General features: G+C 38.5%; 1 protein-coding gene across 2 annotated transcripts in view; it reads left to right on the top strand.

Moving 5' to 3' along the window:
• Positions 1-25,134, top strand: part of cad (carbamoyl-phosphate synthetase 2, aspartate transcarbamylase, and dihydroorotase) — a 107,011-nt gene extending 81,877 nt beyond the window's left edge. The window contains exons 34-44 of one of the 2 annotated variants that reach the window (XM_059981680.1): positions 4,504-4,599; positions 6,597-6,750; positions 7,382-7,429; positions 8,032-8,192; positions 8,826-8,900; positions 10,879-11,091; positions 14,881-15,006; positions 19,413-19,568; positions 19,784-19,885; positions 21,161-21,255; positions 23,598-25,134. In XM_059981680.1, coding sequence (XP_059837663.1) covers positions 4,504-4,599; positions 6,597-6,750; positions 7,382-7,429; positions 8,032-8,192; positions 8,826-8,900; positions 10,879-11,091; positions 14,881-15,006; positions 19,413-19,568; positions 19,784-19,885; positions 21,161-21,255; positions 23,598-23,700 — 1,329 coding nt within the window. In that variant the 3' untranslated portion in view covers positions 23,701-25,134. The remainder of the gene's footprint in view (positions 1-4,503; positions 4,600-6,596; positions 6,751-7,381; positions 7,430-8,031; positions 8,193-8,825; positions 8,901-10,878; positions 11,092-14,880; positions 15,007-19,412; positions 19,569-19,783; positions 19,886-21,160; positions 21,256-23,597) is intronic. The other variant, XM_059981681.1, reaches the window with a different exon arrangement.
• The last annotated feature ends 1,311 nt before the right edge of the window (positions 25,135-26,445 follow it).

Consider the following 26,445-nt stretch of genomic DNA (forward strand, 5'->3'; position numbering starts at 1 on the left):
AACTGGTATATTGTTCTTGATGTCTTCATCAAGTCTTTGCTGAAGATATCCCTGCAGTACTTTTGAAGACGACCTTGATGGTGGGGTGGCTAGTGCCCATGACGGAGCTGACTAAGTCTACAAGTAGTTTTTACTGTCAGTCCTGTCCATTGGAGCCTCCATACTAGGTGGTGATGCAGCCAGTCAATATGCTGTCCACTATACGTTTGTAGAAATCTACTAGAGTCTTTGATGTACCAAATCTCCTCAAACTCCTAATGAAGCTGGCATGTCTTCTGGTGATTGCATCCATACGTCGGGCCCGGGACAGATCCTCAGAGATGTTGTGGCCGTGGAACGTAAAACTGGCTCACTCTTTCCACTCCTGGCTCCTCAACAAAGACTGGTGTCTTTTCTCCTGACTTCCCTTTCCTGAAGTCCACACTCAATTCCTTGTTCTTACTAGTGTTGAGTGCAAGTTCTTGCAACACCACTCAAGCACCCAATCGATCTCACTCCTATATGCCTCCCCATTACCATCTGAGATTCTGCCAACAATAGTTGTGTCATCAGCAGATTTATAGATAACATTTGAGTTTGGCCTAGCCATAGATTGTAGAGGGTAGAGCGGTGGGCCAAGCACCCATTTTTGGGGTGCACCTGTGTTGATTGCCAGCAAGGAGATGTTATTTCCAATCCACACTGACAGTGGTCTCCTGATCCCGTTGCAGAGGGAGGTACAGAGGCCCAGGTTTTGAAGCTCAATTTGTACTGAAGGGATATTGGTGTTGAACACTGAGCTTTTGTAGTCAACAATTAAGATATAAGATTAGCTTACATTTTAAATCATATACACTTTATTATGTACTCATCAATGCAAATATATAATCAGCCAATCACCTGGCAGCAACTTGATGCACGTAGGTATGCAGACATGGTCAAGAAGTTCAGTTGTTGAAACTAAACATCAGAGTGGGCAAGAAATGTGTTCTGAGTGACGTTGACTGTGGAATAGTCGTTGGTGCCAGTATCTCAAAATTACTGATCTGGGATCTGGAATTTACAGAGAATGGTGTGAAAACAAACATACATCCATCCAGTGAGCAATGGTTCTGTGGGCAAAAACACCTTGTTAATGTGAGAGACCAGAGGACAATTGCCAGTCTGCTTTAAGCTGACTAAAATGTGACAGTATCTTAGATAAGCACACATTACAACAGTGGTGTGCTGAAGAGCATCTCTGAATGCACAACACGTCATCTCCTTGAAGTGGATGGACTACAGCAGGGCAAAATGAAGAATGGACACTCAATAGACACTTCATTCGGTTTAGGTGGTACCTAATAGAGGCACTGAAATATATCATGTAGGATATCATAGTTCTGATTTAAGACCTGATTCAGATTGAAGAAAATCACATTTTATGCAAATTTCATCCACTTATCTGCTCCCTAAGGAGTCCATACCTACCAATACCCTTTTTTTAAATTATACAGTACTTGAACTAAACTACAGGGCTGTGCAAAAGTCTGGCACTCCAGATTTTTTTTTTATATAAATTTGTGTTTTAGAATTTTTCTCCCTTCTTTATTAGTGTGTCAGTAGAAAAGAGCAGATATTAGATCTTGAAACATTCATTTTCCAAAAGAATTAAATGTCATATAGGAATTTTTGTATTTCATTAAAGAAAGTAATATATTAATTAATAGACTACTTTTCAAATAAAAACTTGTTTACTTTGTGGGTATTTAACCCACTGCATAATTAAACAAAGGTAACAAACAGGTGCTTTTGACCAGTGACATAAGGAGTTGAATAAACAAAACTGATTAACTGAAATAGAAACGGTTGTAGAAAGAATCAAACTGGGTGAAGGACAGCCAAACTAAAAGGTGGGAGTGTGGCAGATGTGATAGTTTAACCTTCAAATCATCAATTCTTACACCATTACAAGAGTGGGCATAGCAACAAAACTCAAGGTGGTCATTCAAGATCAGCAAGATCCCTCCCAAGCAGTAGTTTTCAAGATGTGCTGTCCAACCTCTTCTGAAGAAGCTGAAAGAAATGAGCATGGCTGGGGACTAGAAATACAGTAGTTGGACATGGAAAATACATCAAACTGACTTCCCTTCAAAATCGGAAGAAGTCCAGCATTGCAATTGGTTCTGAACACACAGAAACCACTGACCTCTCTACAGTCTGAAGGTGTCTTGTCAGAAGTGGTCTTCATGGAAGAGTTGCTACTAAAATGCCATTCCTCTGAATGGAAACAAAGCCAAGCGACTCAACTGTGCACAAAAACACAGAGACTGGGATGCTGAACAATGGCAGCAAATGCTCTGGACCGATGAATCAAAACTTGAAATTTTTGGCTCAAACAGGAGGCAGTTTGTCAGAAGAGCTGGAGAGTACTACATGGATGAGTGTCTGCAGCCAACAGTGGAAGTTCCTTGCAGGTTTGTGGCTGCATTTTTGCAAATGGAATGGTTAGAATGAATGGTGATCTGGTCAGAATGAATGGAATGAATCCTCAAAGCTGAGAAGTACAAGTAGATTCTCATCTCATCACGCAGTACCATCAGTGAGGCATCTGATCGGTCCCACCTTCATTCTGCAGCAAAACAATGATGCTGAGCACATTGCCAAGGTCATAAAGAACTATCTTCAGTGAAAAGAAGAGCAAGGAGTTCTCCAACAGGTGGTATGGCCACTACAAAGTTCTGATCAAGGCTGTCTGGGGTGACTTGGAGAGACGGCCAGAATCTGCAGAACTGTGGCAAGTTCTCCAAGATGTTTGGATTTTCTTATAAAACTGCATGACAGTGTACCTAAGAGAACCAAGGCAGTTTTAAAGGCAAATGATTGTTGCACCAAATATCTTGATTCGTTTTTTTTCTCTCTCTGTTTACAGCTCTTTTTAGTAACTTTTGATATGTAGAAACCTTTCTTTTTGAAAGCGTTTTTGCATTACAGAATGTCTTGCATGTGCCTAAGTCTTTTGAACAGTACTGTAGGTTGTTCCATCATTAGCATCTCAGCAAAATGATTTTTAAAAACAAATTTGTAGACAATCGACAAAATAATCCTTCATTCTTTTGTATGAAGGACCTTCCCTCCTCTGTGTTACAACCATCAGGGAGCAGGTACAAAAGCCCCAAAAACTTTTTCCCCTCCGCTAAAAGATGTCTGAAAGGTCCATGAACACTACCTCATTGTTCATTATTTCCAAACCTTATTTTTGTAACTTGTGGTAATTATTCTGTCTTCACTATATTACCACCAGAGAAACAAATTTCTGCTTATGAGTTGAGCTGAGGCTTCCATTGGTCAGAGTTGACCATGGATATTGCATCCTAGCTGCCTAGATACGCAAGTCTGGACAGTATGATATGGAGAGCAAGCTGTTCCCCATGTAGCAAGCTCCCCCTCTCCACGCATCTGATGAACTCAAAGGAACAGCAGAGACCGATACAGTTTGGTAGCAGAGTATCACAGGAGTTGCCAGTCAGCATTGACCTCAACGTAGGACTGTTCTAGGGACTCCTACTCCGGATTTTTCCCTTGGGGTCTACTCCCGAAGCCTCCCCCATGAGTAATTATAGCTGCAGGGCAGCAGAGGTTTGAGATCAGCATTTTCCTTCCAGACCACGGCTGACTAGCCCCATCTACCCAAAGCAGTAACCCACCTTTGCCCTTCTGTCAGTAAAAACTGTTCCACCGGGCATAGTAGCTAAGCCACGTGTGAAAGCCAGGAGCTGGACTTGGCTGTCAGAGGCCTTTTGAGGCGCATGCCATTGGGAGCATTTAATAGGTGGTGGGAGCTTACCCCCAATTACCACCCCTCGCTAGAGCAACCTTAAGGATTCTGCTGATGTAATGCACCTCTTATTTCCTGGATATACACTACCCTCATTCGACGAAAACTCCTTGTACAATGTTCCCTCGTGTTCTGTATTTTCACCCAAATCTGCTGATACTACTAGATTTTCCTGAACCAAAATCTTTTCTGTCCACTGCTTTAATCCATATTTGAATTACCAGGACTATTCACTTTCTTTTCCATTTCTGTTTTACTTAAAGTTGAGTATCAGGAAATATTTATTTCCTAGTTTTGGTCTGCTTGCAACCATGCTTCTGTGGCTCTTAGTTTGTATTTTCTCTGTGCCCTTTATGCACTGATTGTTTTGCAGTTGCTCTTTCCTTCTCTGAAGCTGTAGACACTGATTTGGCTGTTCTCTCCTGATTGACTCTGGATGGCATCAGCAACACATTTATTTTCTCAAATAAAGAGATGCTTTGAAGTTTTTCCTCCACTTGCACTGTATATTAAAAACAATTAAAGAGCATTAAAATTAAATGAAGTCTTCCTGATTGCTGTAATGTTTCTGCGGTTTCCTTTCAGATAACTGTTTTGAGATGGTATTAATCATTGTTTTGTCGTTATTTCTGTGTTTGGCACTGCTGAGCTTTGAAACAACTAATCCACTATATGGAAATGTACTGGATTGTAACCTGTGATTACAGGTGCTGGTTCCCCCAGGCTATGGACAGGATGTGAGGGCCTGGCCAATGGGTGTCTCATTGCCACCACAACCACCACCACCACCTAGTGCAGTAAAGGTAAGGTTTCAATTCCACCACAGACTATTCTGATTCAAAAAGAAATAATGGTTTAAATTGAACAATGCAGCAGCTTCAGATCTCATGTTTTAGCCCATTTCCAGCTGACAGATATCAGTTAACACAGTTAATGGCAAGAATTTAAATGAGATGGAAGTGTGAAGTTGCCCTAAATAGTTTGATTTCATTTTTCAGTGTTATGTCAGTGGATTAGTCAGAAGAACACATGAGGAAAAGCAAGTTGTTTTCTTGGGCCAGTCAGTGCTGGTGAACATCTTGCTTCCCAATTTGCCCATGTTCTGATCCTATCCAGAAATAAAAATAGTGTGTGTTCGTGTTTGTTCAATAAAGATCTGGGAAATAACTTCCCAATAAGTGGGAAGTCAAGCATACTCCTGGGTAATTGTGAAGGTTTTTCCCATTGTTAGTGAGAAAATGATTTCGCCACTTCAACAGTTGCACTAACTTTGTACTCATGACATTGGCCAGTAAGGGAAATTTGGTGACAGTGAACCTTGTCCTTGCACAGTTCATGTTCATGTTATCTTAGTTTATTTCTCACTTCATCATTTTAAGCATAGATATGTCTACTAGGGTTAAAATTTCTGGAACTAACATACCAAGTTTACCCAAGCAATTATGATGAAATAACTTTTAACCTTGAGGAAACTGAAGTGGTTTTCCTTTCAGTCTTTTCTGAAGCTTCATTCAACCGAAGTGTTCACGAGTATACAGAATGTCTGGGTTTTGTATGAGGGATATTTTACATTGATTTATTTCTTGTCACTCAAATACTCTAATTACCTTTGCAGTAGTTATGGGGAACTGTTTCTGTGCAGTATTAATTGGATTCTCTGTAATTTAGAGGATTTAAATTCTGTCCATAAGAAAGACAGTGTATTCAAATTGCCATCTGACAAATGAGTAGATTTCTTCTAGAGGCAACAGAGAAAGTGGCAATGGGTGGTATTAGGGGTGTCGGAACTTGTTAAAGATAGCTTCGATGTTGTCAAACTTTTACTTTTGTCATTGTAGAGGCGCCACTTAAGGTAACACAGTCAGATGAATGGCTGTGAACTCGGTAAATTGCGGCTGCCATCACCTGAGGCCAAAGGGTTATTCTGTGCTGGAGAAGGAAAAGAGGCAGTCTTCTGATTTGAAAATTGGAACAAGTTTTGGGTGTGAGGTTTGGGTTTTTTTAAAAAAATGCCACCAAGATTGGAAGAAAGTGAAGTGCTCATGAGTTTCAATTGAAGGAAGCTAGGAGAAATACCAGAATACCAGAAATTCAAGAGATTTTTCAGATGCTGGAAAGCTTGGGCAACACACATAAAATGCTAGAGGAACTCAGCAAGTCAAGCAGCATCTATGGAGGGGAATGAGCAGTCGATGGTGTTGACTGTTTATTCCTGTCTATAGATGCTGCCTGACGTGCTGAGTTCCTCCAGCATTTTGTATGTGTTGTTAGAATACCAGAGCTTCCTTCTGTTATAGATGCTGCCGAGCACAAGCATCTGTGGAGTTTGCATGTTGTCACTATTTCGGACAGTACACCAGTTTCCTTCGATATCCCGAAGATGTACTTGTGGGCGAATTAGTTACTGTTAATTACTTCATGTGTAGGTGGATAAGATTTGATAGGTATGAAAGAAGGAATAAGTTAAATGACTTCAGAGCAAAATGGGGCCAATGGGATTATTCTGCTGTGAATAGGCACAATCTAATGAATCAACTATCTCTTGTTCCATAATATGATGGATGGCTTTTTTTTGAGTATCTCCTTTGAAAGCAAGTGTTAAAGTAGCATCCCCTCAATATTGCATTGAAGTCTTCAACATGGCTTTTATTACTCTTTTTTTAATTTACAGCAGGCATACAAAGAGTATTCCAAAGGTTTTCATAAGTGCTAATTAAGGTTTTTCATTTTCCTTGTCATACAAACTTGGGTAATTACCTGTAACATAATCTGCTGAAAGTAAATTAACTTTTCTCTTAAGACTCCAGAACATTCAAAACATTCTGCTCAGACTGAAACAATCCGAACCAGGCCAGCAAGCCCACGTAGACTGGCAAGTAGTGGCCCTGCTGTGGATGCTAGGTTCCATCTGCCCCCAAGAATCCACCGCTCTTCTGATCCTGGACTGTTAAATGGTAGTGTTCTTTGTATTTCTTCCTTCATTCATGTGTAACATAATTTGTATATGTATTGACCTGTAACGTTATTAGATGGCCTGATTTTTAGAGTGATCAAGCGACACAGTATTGATACAGCCCCTAGGTAAATAAGTAGCTCAAAAAATAGTAAGGTAGAATTCAATTAGTCCATGCGAAGCACAGTGCCTGCCCAACTAGTCCCAATTTCCCTGAATTTGGCCAAATCTCTCCAAGCCCTGCCTCTCCACGCACCTATCCAAGTATACTATTGTACCTGCCCGGTTACTCCTTCTGGCTTAATTGCAATGTGCACATTAACAACATTAACACCTTTGTTTTTAGTGCTTTTGGTATAACCATCTTGGCTATGAGTCTCTTTGAAAAGATTTCATCATCTTAATTATCTCATTATTTAATGCCTTTCGTAAAGGAGGTTTAAACTTTTCTTAAAAATCTGATGTTAATTATGGATCATGTAGATGCTTGCAAAGAAAGATCTGCCGTCCATTCCGCTGATCATCAAATGGAGAAATGTTTATAAATTGCAGAGCGTGCTTATCTTTTTAATCAGGATTGTTTGATTCAGTTAATGACTTCTCGCTGATTCTGCTTGCTCTGATTTGAACAGCTGAAGGGGAATTCAAGGAAAAAACTGTCAAGAAATTCATCGAACAAGGTGTGAATTGCAGTTTCAGGTGTAAAATTTCAATAATCTGCAATGCTTGCAGTTGCTTAAAATGATTATTCTGACTACAGATAATCCCATCATTTTCCTTTGGAAAAAAATGTTTTGTTGCTTTGCAGGTATTGTAGATTTGCAAGCATTTTGTGGAATTGTATTGAATGTGCTGCTTGTGTGCCTGTTTTGGTATTCAGATGTTTGCATGTCACTCACTGTACTGCATAGCATTGAAGCCTTACAGAATTGTGCCTACTGAGATGTATATAGTTCAGTTAATTATACTGTATTTGGGTCATTTTGTTAATACTGATAAAAGATTTGGGCTGCTTAGTGTGCAAATTGAGATTTAATGTGGAGGCTTATAATTACTGTGCAAGTACAAGTGCTGGTTTGTACAGTGACATTCGTAATAGCATAGGCTTTGATTGTATAGTTGAAGGTTGTTAAAGCACTCGATTATGAACCTCGCCATACAAATTTGCTGGTTGATTTGAACATGCATCATTTTTCATCATATGCTGAATACTTGCATAATAGCAGAAAGTCTGTCATTTCAAATAATTCTGAACTTCTATTTGTTTTTCTTTTGTTGAAAGATACCATGAGCCAGGATGGTTATGTTTATCCTCCTCCAGTCTCGAGGCTTCTGTCACCACAGAATCTTGCAGCACAAGCTGTCCCTCATCCATATTCTCCTCTTTTACATTCTTTTGTTGGACAGCATGTTCTGTCAGTTAGACAGTTTACGAAAGACCAGGTGATAATTTTCTTTTATTAATGTACTTTAATTTGTAGTTTTGAAGATGTGTAGTTTCTGCCCTGGTGTGCATTTCGGGTGTATCATGAAGTGGATGCTGATGCGCACCAGTTTAAAATGAGATGAAAGGCTTGATAGCTGGCTGATAATGGTTGTCTAGTGTTAAGGCACAGTGCCTGAAAAAATTCTGGTTTGCATCTGTGTTTCTTACAACACTGGGACTTTGATCTCTCCCACGAGTTGGAAAATTCTGGACATTGTCAATTTGTTGATAACTTGGAATACTTGACAACTGCTTAAATATTTACAAAAAAACAAATCACAGTTAATATTCCAAGGGTAAATTTAAAGAATACAGACTAAAAATTATTTAACACTCTGTTTTCAAAGACTAAGCACCAGCATATAGACAGAATATCATGACATTGTATTTACTAAGTGAGCTGGAAATATCCAAAAGAGGCTAGCCCTGAGGCCAGTAAGAACATTTTGATCTCATTATAAAGACATGCAAAGGTTGCAACTGTATGGAAAGTTGCAGTCGGAGTCCTGATAAAAGTGTCACTGTTAATTTTTGTGTATGTAGAAGTCTGAGTTTACTTGTAGATATTGAATTTCTGTTCTCTTTTGCAGTTGTCACATTTGTTCAATGTTGCTCATAACCTGCGTTTAACAGTGCAGAAAGATCGTAGCCTGGATATTCTAAAGGTTTGTCTAATATGATATTTGATTTATAATTATCCTAGAAACTTAATTCATCCAACTTCAATACTTATGATATTGTTCAGATAAAGTATTGATAAATCTCTAGTGTCTTGAAAATAACATAACGATACATTTCTTGTCTAAGTTCTACCCCAAAATATGACATTTGCATTGGATAACTTGTAATTTAACATTGGCTAATTTATTAAACAATTCAGTATATATCTTTATTTTTGGTCTATGCAGAATTATAGAGCAAACAAGTGTTCTGAATAGCCCAGTATTTAATCATAAAGTAAGTGGGTAGAAATAACCATGTGATTTCCCCTTTCATTCAGATCATTGTCCTTGATTTGCTTGTATTCTTGAAATCTTTCAATATCTCCCTCAAGTATACTTTATGACTAGATGAGTCATAGAACCACCTCAGCTTGGTTTTCGTGTGTTGAGCCTTATCCTGAGAGTCTGCCTTCTCATTCTAAGTTCTCCCACCAAGGGAAATGTCCTCATCCCACTAATTTTAAGAAGCCCTCATACTTTTCAAAAAAATTGTCACTCATTTAGAGTTTGGGGAACCAATCTACTCAATCTTTTCTTAGAAAACAACCCCTTCATCCTAGGAGTGAACAAAGGGAACTACCTTCACAATGATTCAAGGGCCAGTATATCCTGTATGTGAGTGTACTGTATGTGGTGCTACAGGTATGGTCACCAGTGTCATGTATGATGACTTGCCAACTTCTGTATTCCATTCCTTCAATTGAAGGAAGAACCCTAGAACATCCTCTTCCTCAATGATGGTGGGACCTAGAATGTAAATTTTGAAGATTGGGCTCAAGTCCCAAGTAGATGATGTAGTTGTGCTGCTCTTTGAGATCTCTACAATCATAGAAGCTGCTCTTCAGCCAATTTGATTAATTCCAAGTCATAGCAACAAAAGGCTGATTTTATTGGCTAGAGCCAAAGCTGTAGGACCAGACAACGTTGTGGCTGTTATACTGAAGACCTTGCAGTACAGTCACAACACTGACATCCATCTGAAAGGAATGGAGAATTGACCACATTGTATCCTATTCACAAACTGCATGACAGATCCAATCCAGCTGATAATGGTCCCATGTCTACTGTCTTAACATCAGCAAAATCATGGAAGTTGTTGACAGTGGTGTCAGGTGATAATTACCTGAAAACAGGAGTTTTATTTTGGTCACATTGGGACTAATCTGTTCTAGACTTCACCATAACCTTGGTCCAGACATGGGCCAAAGAGCTGAATTCTAGAGGTAAGGTTCGAGTAACTTCCCTTTATCAAGGCAGCTTTGACAGGGTTGGACATCAAGAAATGTTGGTAAAACTGAAGTCAGTGGCATCAAGGGGTAAATATTGGAAAGGCTGGTGGCATTTCTGACTCAAGGAAGATGATTGCGATTGGTGAAGTTCCCTGGGGCATCTTCCTCAGCACAACAAACTATAGTTGCTTCATTAATGAGGTTGCTTGATATTCACTGATTACTGTACAATATTCAGTTCTGCTTGTCTACAAATGAAGGAATAAAGACCAATTCAGTGATCCAGTGGTGGTCTGAGTGGTAAATAATATACACCATAAAAATGCCAAGTGAAGGCCATCAAATACAACTTCAAGGGAAAACAGGCAGTGAATGCTTGCCAGCCCTCCTGATCTCACAATAAATGATGAATCTGGAGTTAATGTTTAAAAAAAAGTAGACGGGCGTTTCAAATTGTATCTTGGTTCTGTTTACACATTTCACCAAGACTCTTTTTAGTGTGACAGCAATACTGCGGGAGACTGGTACGTCTTCCAGAGGTGATTGTAAAATGAAAATAATGAAAAGCTGCACTATTCATGCTCACATCAACTATGTAAATTACAATGGTCATAATACAGCATGAAGAACCGCCTCGAGGTGTAAAAACGTCAAAAGCAGGCATACTGAATCTGTCCTTTGACTCCCAACAGGGTAAGGTTATGGCGTCCATGTTTTACGAGGTCAGCACAAGAACTAGTAGCTCCTTTGCAGCTGCTATGCAACGGCTTGGTGGTTCTGTCGTTCATTTTTCTGAAGCAACTTCATCTGTGCAGAAAGGGGAGTCTCTCTTAGACACGGTACATACAATGAGTTGCTATGTGGATGTGGTTGTTCTTCGCCATCCTGAACCGGGTGCAGTTGAGGTATGAGTCATTTAGGTACAGAATATTACTGCATTGTTTAACTGAGTTTCACTGTCAGAGAATTTATGGTGTTGAAATATACCCCTTAAGTTGTCCGTTTGTCAACAATTTATATGTTTGAACAGATGTATAGAAACAAGCATTGCTTTGTTTTTAACAAATGATGCAATTTTATTGCTTTTGATACTTCTGATGCTTTTAAAATATACAAAATACAGATTTGTTTTGGAAATGTCTGCTTATTGCATTTAGCAGCAATAATTAATGTAATGAAGGTTAAGTTTGTCCCTTGTAGTCATTTTTAATCAATTTATTAAGACATTCCAAATTAAAGTTGTGTCATTAGGAAAAAATCCATTTTAACTATCATTTGAACAATGGACTGCATCATGTAGTGGATTGTTGAGTAGCAAGAGCACTCTGGACAGCATAATCCTCACCTCTGGTATTGCAAAACAGAAAGGCACTAAAGATCAAATGCTGGTTAACAAGTCCAGGCCGAGCGTACTGAGCTGAGAGGCTGGATAAACTTTGTACTTGGCTGGATACCTTTAAGCTTCTGGTTGATGCATGTTATTGTGAACCCTTTCACTTGAATGGATTCACCATTCTTGACTGAAAGACTATTTCTTCCTTTTAAAAAAAAGTTTTACTGCCTTAATGCTTTCAATTATTTTATAAATTAAATGCTTAAATCAATGTATTGTTCACATGTTACAGTTTTCAAATGATTTAACTCTTTTAATTGTTTTAAAATGACAGTGACATTTGTCTCACACACACAACCCTGTAAAAGTTTCAGCAGCAATAGAACACACCTGGAATCTGGTTTTGCTGTTAACAAAACACTATTTTATTAATAACTACGTAATGTAGTAAAATAAACCAGGTAAATCAAGAGTTAACAGTGTTATGCATATATAGGTGTAAATATATACACTTCATGATTAGGTGGTAAATGATGCAGGCGTAAGATGGTATGTAAGAAAAGTTCAATTCAGATGCACAGAATTGAAGTGAGAGAGAGATACTCATAATCTGAATAAACAGGTGTCGTCAATCCTCGATGTCCTCCAGATCTTCCAAGTCAACCAAATGTGACCAATTTAAAAGCGCCGTCTTCAAGTGATAACCTACCAACCCAGGCAAGGGTTAGACACATGGGTAGATTCCACAGGGTCGCCCTTACACGCACTAATTAATAGTCATGGATCAATTCCTCTTAATCGATCCTCAGGCCCACCCTTTGTGGGTACTTAAAAGTTCAGTGGCAATTTCCGCAACCGGCCTTCATGTGTCCCGCGAACCAAGCAGTGATGCTCATTTAAATATTCTGCTAAACACCAGCTGTACATCATGTAATGATCATGTACATCATCTCTCCCTTTCCCCCTCCCCCTCCCTCTCCCCCTTACAGACATGCTTCTTAAAGGCATAGTCCATAATGAATAAAACTTAAGATTTCATCACATAGTTTCAAAGTCCTTTTGGAAGCTCATCTTGAGGGTCATAGGCTGCTGCACTTGGATGCCTGTGGCAGTGAGGCCAAGACATCTCACCAGAGAGAACAGCAAAAGGTTACATCAGTCACGGGGTAGGCTGGACGTGGGGGAGGAGGGAGCTGCTTGTACTATAAAGAGAAGTATGTTGAACAAACTTTGGCCCAATGGCTACACAGAGGTTAACCATGAGCTTTCAAACAAGCTGCTAATTACAAGTTCTATTGAGTTCCAATTTTTTTTTTAACAAATCAGTATCTTCAAACTGTACTGCCAATGTTCAACACTAGCGTAAGGTTTTATTAGCTAGTCTAGAGTAGATAAGGCATTTACTATATTACTAGTCTTAAGTTGGTTTCCCCTCCACTATACACCAACCTCTGTTAGTCTTCACTTTGTCTGACAAGGTTGTTGGACTTCCCCCTGCCAAAGGGGTGTGCTGTTTGATCTGAGTTCACGTAGGTTGGTTAGTTGTGTGTCAAAGTGAAAACCTCATTGGGTGTTGAAGTTCATAAGGAGCCAACCGATCGGGTGATGAGTTTCTGTGCAGGTTGAGTGGCACCAAACAGAAATGTCTCCAGTGGTCTGAGGAATTTGAAGGAAAAAGTACTGTCTTGCAGCAATCCAGCAAGGATCTTTCAGAACTATGAATGTGTTATATTAGTTGATGCCTGAATAACATTCTTTCGTGAATTTGGTAATACTAAAGTTGAGGAGGGATGATTCAGTAGAGAAGTAAATGGTTTTGTGTCTGAAATGTTAAGTCAGATTGGATTCTTTGAATGCACTCAGTTTATATTATGCTATCACACTAACTGTTTGTGTGCAGTAAGCTGCTGCAGAACAATGCCTTAATCTGGAAATGCTATTTTCCATGTTTGAGAAAACATCTCTAACCCTAATGTTTGCAGATTGTTCTATATTTATAATTTTTTAAGATAAATATCAGGCATTTAGCATAAGAAAATGTTCTTTTCTCAGCTAACTTGAGAGATGAATGAGACTGGTGGTGGTTGTGTTGTACCCCAGATTAAGTTTCTTCAGCTCTTACTTTGCTCCACATAGACTGGTGACTATGTGGCTACATTCTGCCCTGGCTTCATTACAGCTTTGCAGATGACACCACCCTAGTGAGCTGAATTTCAGATGATGAGTGAGTACAGGAAGAGCTAGTGATGTGCTGTCATGACAACAACCTTTCTCTCAATGTCAGGAAAACAAAATAAAAGGTCAGGGACTTTAGGGAAAGGGGGACAGTGCACATGCTCCTGGTTTCATCAATGGTATTGAGGTAGAGAGATTTAATTGCCTGAAGTTCCTGTCATGGTCCAACTTTGTACGTAGAAAGCATCGTGGCTTAGTGTGGTAACTGCTCTGCCAAGAATGTAAGAAACTACAGAGCGTGGATACAGTTCAGCACATCATTGAAACCAGCTTCCCTCCATGGACGTGGCCTACATTTCCTATTGCCTTGATTAAAGCAGCCAAAATAATCGAAGACCTGTCCCACCCTGAATAGTCTCTCTCATTGGGCAGAAGATACAAAAGCCTGAAACCACATACCATGCTCAAGGCGAGCTTTTATCCTGCTGTTATAAGACTAATAAACAGACCTCTTGTACAATGAATGGACTCTGAACCTCATGGCCATGCACCGTATTGTATGTCTACATTACACTTCCTCTGTGTCTATTGTACTACATTTTGATACTGACTTTCAATTGTACCACTTTGAAGCACTGATGCAATGAAATGGTTGGCATGCAAATCAAAGTTTTTTTTAAACTGTACTTCAGTGCGTGTGGCAATAATAAACCAATTTACCATTTTATACACCATCACTTGTAGTATCATTGTCATCCTAGTAGAAAACAAAACTTGTGTTCAATTTTGTTGAACTACTACATCTGTGTCACCCTATTTATACAGTGGAATCTGCACTATTGAAAAGCTGATCTTAATAGCTAGTTGCCAGCAGTTTTAGTGAAAACTTACAATCATGATTGTTAAGTGAGAATTGAAGGGGCTGCTTAAGATTTTAATTTCTATGTTACAAAATAAAAATTGTTTTGGGCTTTGCTACCAATTTAAAAATTTTCTAATAAAAAGGTTTGAAGCAGATTCTTTTAACTTCCATTTGAAGAAACTTTAAACAATATTCTTGGTTATAGTAAGCTGGTCTGTTAATTCATATTACATTAGTTTTATGTTGTTATGATTATACATGTATTTAGCTTCAAGTTGGAAGTCCAATACTGAAAAACTTGAATCCAGTTACTTTATTTTTCAGCTTGCTGCTAAAAATTGCCGAAAGCCTATTATTAATGCTGGAGATGGAGTGGGTGAGCATCCAACTCAGGCTCTGCTTGATATTTTCACTATTCGTGAGGAGCTGGGGACTGTCAATGGAATGACGGTGAGATGGATATTCTTTTAGTTGGTTTCTATAATAATTTTTCAGCATGGTATGCTGCATGCTCTGAGCAAACTATTGTTTTTAATCTGATACATTGGCTCTGCTTCAGTTTGTACCATTTCCACCCTAATCTTCAAAAATACTAAATCTACATTAAGAATTAACTATTTATAAGTGAGAACTCAATGGAAATATTCAGCAGGTAAGGCAATAACGACGTGGAGAAGGGAAGTTAACTTTTCAAGTCATTCTTGCTGTATTTTTGTAACAAAAAACCTCTTTTTATTGATTTGCTACCGATCTAAGATGTCACCCTGCTGTTTGTGGTCATCATGGACCTTAGTGAAAATGGTCTTCAAAGCAGTTGTTTTTCTGGCAATTTTCCAATGGTAACTGCAGTAGTTTACAATAGTCGAAATTGGATCTCTGGCACTCAGCTATTATTATCTAAGCTGCCAGTCTCATTAAAGAATGCTCAACTTTGTAACATAATATAGACATTCTAAAATTCTTTTTATTTTACAATATTTAAATGTACCTAAAAAGCACAATTTTAGAAATTATCTTCTTACAGTTACATCTTGTGGAGTATTGCAAATTTACAAAGATATTGCTGGGTCTGGAGGACCTGAGTTTATAAGGAAAGATTGAATAGGCTAGGACTTCATTCCCTAAAATGTATAAGATTCAGAGGAGGTTTGATGGAGGGGTACAAAATTAATGCAAGCAGGCTTTTTCCACTGAGGTTGGGCTATGGGTTAGGGGTGAAAGGTGAAAAGTTTAAAGGGAACGTGAGGGGGAAATTCACTCAGAGATTGGTGAGAGCGCGGAATGAGTTGCCAGTGCAAGTGGTGCATGCAAACTCAATTTTAACACTTAAGAGAAATTTAGATAGGTAGGTGGATGGCAGAAGTACGAAGGACTATGATCCTGGTGCAGGTCGATAGGACTAGGCAGTTTAAATGGTTTGGCATGGTCTAGACGGGCCGAGTAGCCTGATGCTTTGACCATCTGACCATTTTTGATGTTTTCTGTCAAAACCTTTGCAAATGACCTGTAATTCATGTCAATTTATCTGATTTCCTTGTATTCCATATTCAGTTGTTGCTTACTGCAGGATGTGTGGATTAAAGCAGAATTACTGTGAGCAGATTTAGTGTCAAAACCTCACAGCACAGGAATCCTTTAGTTTTATAGTAAATGATGCTGTAGTATAATAACCAGTGGATTTCACTAAATTTACAAACGTGAACCCCCTTAAATCCAGTGAGTCCCGAATTCCTGTATTTGATTCATAATTGCATACTATTTATGATGGCTTAAGTAGAGGTTTGAACATTGGGTCTTACTATTACTATTGCAAATTTGAACATAAATAGAAGCAGGACTCTTAACAATCAGATCCTCAAGTCAGCTCTGCCAATCAGCAAAGATTGTGGCTGATCTGTTACTTCAATGTGGTTTTTCCCTTGCTAGCCAAAAGCCTAGTAACTCTTGTTGTGTTTGTGCTTAGCAATAGAGACTTTGTAGTGTTTTTGGATAGAGAATTCTAAAGATTCATCTCCTTTCAGTGAAGAAATTTCTTCTCATCTCTAAGAATGCTGACTCCTTAGGAATACTGAACCCTGGTTCTTGACAAGCCAGAAAAATCATTATTGTTCTTCCATCTATCATCTGAAACCCTGTAAGGTTTGGGCATTGATTCACAGCTCATTCTTTTTAATTTTCCCTTATTCTAGGAATCAGTCTGGTAAACATTGCCTTTTATCCTTGGTGTGAAAGTCAAACCTGTGTGCACTTTTCCAGGTGCAGTGTCACTTGGGTTATAGGTAGTTGCTTTACGATGCATTTACTCTTGCACTGACTTAATTTTGCAAAAAAAAAAGTCAGTGTACTATTTGCCTTCCTAATTACAGCATATTTCCTAATTATTATGCGGTAACTGCATAATACTTTAGATTCGTGTACAAGGATACCTGGAACCCTGTGACTGTCAAACAAAATATTGTTTTTCTTTTTTACCAAAGTGTATGTTTTGCCCATTTTCCCCACGTTGTAGTCCATTTGTCATATACAATGCCTTGGAAAAAGTATTCAGCCCCCACAGTTATTTTCGCATTTTAAGTGTCTCATTTTCTAAATGTAGAATATTTAAGTAGGATTTTTTGAGCTAACGTTCATCATGTCAAATCATATTAAAAGAAATAGAAGACCTGTCAACAATTTACTAAAAAATTAAAAATCAAAATTGAAAGGCTAAAGAAGTATTCACCCCTTCCCTTTGTAATTACTATACTAACTTTCCTCCAGGAGCTATTTGTTGATGTGTAATGTTAATCAATATTTGTTGATGTAAAAAAAAATAGGACCATTGTTTTCAATGAATACATAGGAATAGATACTCCCTTTCTCTGTAAGGTCCTTTAGCTTAGCAACAGATTAGACCAAAATGAAGACAGAAGAACATTCAAGGCACGTCAGGGGAAATGATAATGGAGAAGCACAAACCTAAGGCAGAGTCTTATACAGGGGCACATCTCAGAGACACTGAAAATACCTCAGGGCTCAGTGCAGTCGAACATGAGAAAGTGGAGGGTTGGGGGGAATGAAACCACAGCCACATTGCCTCAGTCAGACCACCCCAGAGAAGAATGGCATTTGGAGGAGAGCTGAGTGAGCTGCAGAAGTTGGTGGCTACAAGAAGAGATGAAGTTCATGGCTTCAGGGCGGGTACTCAGGGTGTATGCGGCACAACTGGCAGGTGTGGTTACAGACATTTTTAATCTCTCCGTCTCCCAGTGTAGAGTGCCCTCTTGCTTCAAAACATCCACCATTGTTCCTGTACCTGAAAAGTCCAAGGTAACATGTCTGAACGACGCGATCCAGTCACACTCACCTCAATAATAACCAAATGCTTTGAGAGGTTGGTTAAGGACTACATCTGCAGCATGCTACCACCCACACTGGACCCCCTACAGTTCACAACTGATCAACAGAGGACATAATTGCCACAGCTCTACACACCGTCCTTACACATCTGGAAAAGAAAGACGCTTATGTGAGAATACTGTTCTTGGACTACATTTCAGCATTCAACACCATAATTCCATCCAGGCTTGACAGAAGTTCTGAGACCTTGGCCTTGACCCTGCCTTGTGTAGCTGGATCTTGGACTTCCTGTCAGATCAGCGGCAGCTGCTAAGAGTGGGCTCCCTCACCTGACCCTCAACACAGGTGCCCCTCAGGGCTGTGTCCTAAGCCCCCTCCTTTATTCTCTGTATATTCATGATTGTCTCACCACGCACAGCTCCAATCTGCTAATTAAATTTGCTGACGACACTACATTGATTGGCATAATCTCAAATAATAACAAGGCAGTTACAGAGAGGAAGTCATCACCCTTTCACAGTGGTGTCAAGGAAACAACCTCTCCCTCAATGTCGCTAAAACAAAGGAGCTGGTTGTGGATTACAGGAGGACTGGAGATAGGCTAACCCCTATTAACATCAATGGATCAGGGGTTGAGAGGGAGAACAGCTTTTAGTTCCTCGGCATACACATCACTGAGGATCTCATGTGGTCTGTACATACTGTCTGTGTGGTGAAAAAAACACAACAGCACCTCCTTCACCTCAGACAGTTGAAGGAGTTTGGTACAGGTCCCAAAATCCGAAGAACTTTCTACAGGGGCACAATTGAGAGCATCCTGTCTGGCTGCCTCACTGCCTGGTGTGAGAACTGTACCTCCCTCAATTGCAGGTCTCTGCAGAGAGCCACAGACAGCCCAGCACATCTGTAGATGTGATCTTCCCACTATTCAGGACATTTACAGAGACAGGTATGTAAAAAGAGTCCGAAGGATCATTGGGGACCCAAGTCACCCCAACCACAAATTGATCCAGCCACTACCATCTGGGAAACGGTACTGCAGCATAAAAACCAGGACCAACAGGCTCCAGGACAGCTTTTTCCACCACTGACCACTGGCTGTAATAGCTACACGGGGGGTGGTTCAACTAAGTACTGAGAAAACGGGGATGAATACTTTTGAACTGCCTAACATTTCAGTTCTTGAATTTTCAGCTTTTCATGCTTTACAATTCTCCATGTTTTTTGGGTTCTATTGTGAAAAAAAGAAGCATGTGATTCACAAAATTTCTCAGTTAAATTGATCAAAATCCCTGGTGTAATATAGTACTTGTCTAGCCTATCTCTAACTTCAAAGCATCTCTGGCTCTTCACAACTAGATTTGTGATAGTTACTGGAATTGAGTTATTTTCAATATATAATACACAGTGCCAGTCATCGTCACGTACCAGATCTTGTATGTATGTTGTATATTTCTGCTTATGCCAAGTATGGTTAAACTAAGTTTTCACCAATTGTCATTGTAATATATCTGTAGATTACAATGGTTGGAGACCTGAAGCATGGACGGACCGTACATTCTCTAGCCTACCTTCTCACATTATATCGCGTGAATCTCCGATATGTTACTCCCAAAAATCTCCGGATGCCCCAAAATATTGTTCATTTTCTTGAATCCAGAGGAATTAAGCAGGTGAGCACAAGTAATCTGCACTTAATTTGAAGATAATTACTATAAACATTGCAAAACCTGCAAATTCATAATATAGGCGTGTTTGAGGAAATGGGAGTTATGCTGTTTGTTTACAGATGTAGAATACTGTGATACTTCTATATTCTTCGACAGATCAGCAATTTTTGTTGTTTTCTTAACATCTTTTTGCATATAACACCTGTTTGTATGTACAGGAGGAATTTGACAGTTTGGAAGAGGCCCTACCAGACACTGATGTATTATACATGACTAGGATTCAGAAAGAAAGATTTGCCTCCGAAGAAGAATACGAAGCGGTAATGAAAAATGTGTACTAAATGAAATCAGGACTCTGTCCAGCAATGCCCCTTTGTTTAAAGTTCTAAAAATTAAGTTGACTATTACATTTAGGCTTATTTGAATCAATTTAAGTATTTTGGATTTAAGATGTATGTTTCAGTTATCTTCTATAGAAATATAATAACTTTCCCATTGCAATATTCCTTGATGTGTTTGTGACTTTTCTCACTGTTCTATGTAATTCTGTTGATTTTTTTCTTTTACTGTGTTTTTTTTTGTTTTTGGTTACAAGGTGCAGCGCTTTATTACTAAGGAACTAACTTCAGTAATCACAGCTGAATGAGTACACATGAGAACCTGAAGTCACTTTGTGATTGTCCCAAGAAGCCTGCAGAACATTTCTGGCTAGGGATGGGAAACTAGGCAGTAAGCCATTTACCTTCCAGGCCTGAAAACAATTTTCAATAATGATTTGAAAAATACTTTCCCCAGAGGTAGGCAATAGGCAAAGGGCCCCAGTGAGTTTAAGAGATCACAAGAAAGAGGCCCCAAGGAATTTGAAAGGAGCATGGAAAACAGAACCAGATGAGCTAGGTGCACAATTCTGCACAATTGGAGAGCAGAAATTGATTTTTTTAAAAAACTATTTTCTACACTGTTAATTAAAACATTGTCTCTTTGTAAGATTTGATTAACTGTCCACAGAAATCAGTGATCCTTAAACAACAGATTACTTGTCAATTTTTCTTATACCCGTAAAGATATTGTATTGCTACTTTACCTAAATTCATTGCCTCATTTTGTGAGTATCAAAATGCTGTTGGCAACCTTCTGATTTAAAGAAGGTACTTCAGCCAAACCTGAGCCTAATCTCACCCAGGGCCCCCATTTGCTGCATTTAAGCAAAGACAATTAAATTGGTTAAGCTTTGGGTTTTTTTTATTCATATCAACAGCACTCCGAGCTAATGAGTCAATAATGTTGTTCCTTATATCACCTAAGATTAAACAATGATTGTTAAAAAGTGAGGGTGTTAAAGTAACACTTGGTAATTATTTAAATACTTGATATTCTGCAATTTAGAATCTTATTTCTAATAATTCATAAAGGTTATGTTTTTATTATACAGAATCAGATTTCTTGAGCATTTATTTTAAAAATCACTTTCAGTTGAAGTGTTTTTCTCTAGCATTAAATTGCTATGATTGTCCACAGCAATCTTTAATTAAATATACTCAGATTCTTTTACCTCTAAATGATTTTAGTTATTTGTAAATTAATTTCTTTTCTAGTGTTTTGGACAATTTATCCTCACTCCTCACATTATGACCAGAGCCAAGAAAAAGATGGTAGTTATGCATCCTCTGCCGCGAGTGAATGAAATTAGGTAAGACCTTGCAATAATTTTATTTGTGTGTTTATGTGTGGTTATATTGACCATCTGCTCTCAAATCAAAGTTATTATGTAATTTTTGGTAACATTGAGTCACATTGGAATTTGTCAGTATTTCCATGGTAAAATAATTGTATAATCTTTTGTATGTTAATGTAACTGATGCATGCATCATGGAGTAGGGTACCCTGCAGAGCCACTCAGGATCTGTCATTTCTAACTTTTCCCCTGCACTACTGTTCTATCCACATCTCTCACATAAAGAGTCAGAAACCAAAGGTGTGCTTAAAACATCCATCTGAACATACTTCATTACTTGGAAATTTGATTGGTTGCCAAACTTGGTAGAAATTTAGCAAATGCTTCGGCTCCGATTGAGAAGCTGTCAGTGTGCAGTTGAGGGTGTTGTCTCCGCAGAATGTTGACTTGTGGTCTCCTCCGGTGTCCAAATGGATATCAACACCCTCAATTGCACACTAATGATGGCTTCTTGATTGCAGCTGAAATGTCTGCAGATGTTTTGCCAAGCTTGGTGACCAACCAACCGTCCAAATAGCCAACCCAAGCTACCAATATTTCATTGCTTCTCTCTGCTCATGAACTACATTTATTATCCAGCATCTTAAACAAGAGCAGGATTGGATGGTGGAAGTATTGGGCTATTAAAAGAAGCAAGACTCTGCTACATATGTGGAAGCTGATATCACATTAGATGTTGTGTTGAGACTGTACATTCAGTGAAGGAATGATGAATTTTGAAGATAAGAATCTCTACTGCCCCCTCCCCCCCAAATAAAATTGGACTAAATTTAATTTAATTGGAAGGTGTATATTAGTCATAGAGCAAAAATAAAATAGATTACTGTGTCAAAGTAGTGAATATCATCTTCTTGCACTGCTGAATTAAAACACAGTATGTGAAAGAACAGTGATGTACTTAGTCCCTAAATGACATGCCTTAATCTCCTGATCCGTGATACTTCTTAGTTACCTTGAGACAGACAATAACTTATTCCATCTCTCCATAATTTTATCACAGGTGGGATTTATTCTGTCCATGTTGGGGCATGGATGAGAAAGGCATTTGAGGAAGATGATGTGATGGGTTGGTTAGTACAGGAAATGAGTGAGGATAATGTGCTGTAGTCTGCTATCATCAGATTTGTTTGTTTTTGTCCTGTACAAAGCCAAAAACCTGATTGGGCATGAGTATGGACATGGATTTGAAAAATGAGAGAATGAGGTCAAACATGAGTTTTATGGAGGACTGGGGGAACAGAGGGGCAAAGCTGTAATGGAAGTTAGATCAAGGAAATTGGAGGTTGGAAATAACCTAGAGAAAATCATAGGTTCCTGATTAAATGTGGATGCAGAGACTCAGCACAGTGGGTAAGTGGAACAGAGAAATAACAGAGAAAATTGAAGAACTGACTAAAGCAGAGGGAGAAGTGTGTGTGCTCTGGGAACTAATTGAATGTGAAGACAAAAATAGCAAAGGAAATGTATTTCAGAAGCTCCTGGGCTGATGTGACAAAGATTTAACTTGTTCCTGGGATTATACCTGGAACTAAACCAGTTTTGTGATGGGACGAGTGGTTAGGCAAACTGAACACCCTGCTAAACTTTCCAACACGAGATGCAAGAGGTTTTCAACCTAATAATTACTGAGAATGGCTAACAAATTGCTTGGTATTTATTGTCTTGAAGAAGCAAAAATAAAACTTTGCTTGGTAGCTCAATCTTTCTCAGATTTACTGTCCTATCAATCTCTCTTTACACTTTCCTGATCACTTTTTACTACTTGTTTCCAGTTCTGAAGTATCTTTGACCTGAAACATTGAATTTGCTTTTCTTTTCCAATTTTGTCTGATTTGCTGAGTACTTTCAGCATTTTGTTTTGTTTCGTATTTCCATGATCTGTAGTTTTTAATTTCATTTAGCATATTAACATATACAAACGCTGTTTGGTTTTGCATCCAAATTTCAGTATAGTTTTTTTTTTCTAGATCACTTCTGTTAGAAAAACAATTGCATTTGATAAGGGTAAATTTGGGAGTGCGGTATTGTACATTGCAAATACCAACTGTCTAAGTTTAATCCACATAAGTTTCCATTTTTTCTTTTAAAAAATAGTATAAGATAGCACTAGTTGATAATGATACCTCTATTGCATTGGAAGGAATTTCTCCTTTGCCCTTTGTTGATCCTTCTCGATCAGATTGACACAGACATGAGAAGAGTGGGATTTAAACTTGTTCTTTTTTTTAAACAATAAATAAATGTGCATATATTCATAATTTTTGTTAAGATGTGTAATGTCGCTGTGCTTCTTTCAGTGTGGAAGTTGATTCTGACCCACGGGCAGCTTACTTCCGTCAGGCTGAAAATGGCATGTATGTAAGGATGGCTCTACTTGCAACAGTTCTTGGCAAATTTTGAAACCGTCGACCAACTGAGATAGCAAGGAAAAGGTTATGTATAAGAGAAAAACCAAAAGCGTATTGATTATAAGATGCGATGTTTCCTGGGTGACCATAGGTCAAATGTTATTTTTGAGCTCTTGGCTATCGACTTGAAATGTCCAAACGTACAGGACGAATTTCAAACCATGGATTTGCTGCCTTATAGTAACTCAGCATTTTTACCTATGTATCTGACTTCCTGGGAAAAAAAGTCCACTGAGACAAATTTATATGGTTTCAAGTATTCTGTTTTACTGCTGCTATTGTTTAGTGGGCTAGGGTAATTTTCACTTCTCCAAAAATGTGAAATTTTGTGACTTGCAGAGGCACAAGTGCTGTAGTCCCTAAGGTAGTGGATACTTTGGGTCTTTTTTTTAGAGCATTCTCCATATATCAAAGCAACTGGCTTTTAATGTTACACACATCCTTAAAATTGCAGCTGTTTAAAATTAAAACAAAACTGCTTGACAGTAAAGCTAATGTAGTGAACTTGCTATTTATGACTGTAAATATTCAAGATTGTAAACTTGTATCATTTTTCTGTTACTTTATTGGAGTAATGTACCTGGTTGTACTTGGTGAAAGATAAAACAAATTGGAATATGGTATATACACCATGTTGTACTGTACTTTTAAGGTCGCTGAGTTTAAAGCTGTCAAACCAAGAAAAATATCCTTTATGAAGATCTCCCTTATTTAAAATGGAGACCAGTTCTGGAGATTACTTAATTGTCGACCTGCAAAAATGCCTATATTCACAATATGGTTACAAAGCACAATTACTTTACCTTGTGAAGCTTGAAACTTCAGATTTGCTTTTGAGTTTTAATGTACTGCAAAGTTACCCAAGAAACACTGATTCATATTACTACTCTCATACAACTACATAACTATTTCTTAATCTATTAATAAGCTGGGAATGTGTAAATTAATTTACAATACTACTGTCTTGTATTAACTGGAAACAGGATGGTTTGGCAGCTAACTGCATCTTCTGATAAACTTTAAAGTGCAGCATCTTACTGTAATAACGTGGCTGCTAGACCAATAACAAGAGTTTTGTTTCAGGTAAATCGGTCAGTTACAAACCTACAGATTCATGGTTTTAAAAAAACATGACTCTTCCACCAGTAGAAATACAACTGACTGATTTACTTGAGACAAATTCATGGTTTTATTGACATTCTATCTGAAAAGATCATCTGGACGTATAAAATGTTAATCTGCTGAAACATTATGTAGCCAATTGTTATTGATTGCGGGACTTGCTTTTAAAAGAAAACATTTTTTTTGTAGGATTACCTTTTTTTGCTATCTGTTGTGAACGTTTTATTCGCAGAAAACATTCTGATAATTGTTAACAGCTTATTTTTTTAACTGAATTGTCTCCAATAAAGTTTATTGTACTAAATCTAGTGTCCAGTTTGATTTAAGTTTTCTGGAAATCTCTTCAAACTAAGGGCTTTCTTTCTTCAAGGTAGTTTTTCCCACCTTCAGAAAACTGGGACTTAGGCTACATCCACACGAGACAGGAAAAATCTAACTGAAGCTTTTCCTCTTTGTTTTCACCCTCCATCCACACTGAATCAGTGTTTTCCTTCCCCGAAGAAGGAGCTTTTCGAAAACGCCCTCCAGACTGTGTAAATTTAAAAATGCCGATTGTGCATAGTGTGGACGGGGTGACCGGCGATTTCTAGAAATGCTGTCATGATGTGCTGGAACGGATGGTGGCAGCAGCGCAGCATTTCATTGTTTTCTTGAATGCAACCCCCCACACAACCCAACAATTTCAGAACAGACGGCAACGAGACTAAAGCCAGAAGAGTTAGAAATGTACTCACCAAATACTTTGACCCATAACTTACTGAATAAATAAGTATACTCACTTTGCACTGTTTTCTGTCCTTGCTTGTATGAAGGTGGTTTACCAATTTATGCAAGTACTTCTCTGACAGTAGATGTGTAACAGTTTACTGTAACATTGTATGGAAATACAAGATAACACTGATGCAGACATGTTTATACATTTAACAAGATGCTTTATTAATGCAACAAAGTTAGTTTTTCAATGTTCGTCATCAGCCAGGTCATATTGTCTGTGAACTCCATCAGTTGCCTCCATACACTTCAATACTTGTTTTAAGTCCTGTGCAAGAACCAACAGCTATCCGTTGTTTGGCAATTTCCTTTAAAGTTTTTCTAGTCTGTAACTGCAAAACGTGCACTTTCACCGCAAGAATCGACACCAGACATGTTACTTGTTTTCTGTAGATGTGTCCTGCGCATGCCCAGTAGGTGGAGATTCACCCAAATACCCGTTTTAATGTGGATGGAGGTATTTTCAAAAACGCTTGGTGTGGACACCTATCGTTTTTACCCGAAACCGGCGTTTTCAAAATTATCCAGTCTAGTGTGGACGTAGCCTTAAACCTAAGGAACAAAGGGAGAATGAGGGGGAACAATAACAATTAAAAGAGAAATCTGAGTCACCGGCCCATGAATGTGGATCTAGTACGGCTTTTGCATCTATAGCAAACTGGTCTGACTAGTAGTCAGTTTGCTTTGTTTAAAATTTATTGAATAGTTCTGCACCATCTGAGGATTGATGTTTTCAATCTTTTTTTTAAAATGAAGCTATGTACCCTTTGGCTTTTAGAATGTTTCACACTCCAGTCCGGTTTACTCTGGATTTCCAACACCTGCACAATCCCTTGTGTTTATA

The sequence above is a fragment of the Hypanus sabinus genome, chromosome 10 (genome assembly GCF_030144855.1).
Source record: "Hypanus sabinus isolate sHypSab1 chromosome 10, sHypSab1.hap1, whole genome shotgun sequence".
NCBI lineage: Eukaryota > Metazoa > Chordata > Chondrichthyes > Myliobatiformes > Dasyatidae > Hypanus > Hypanus sabinus.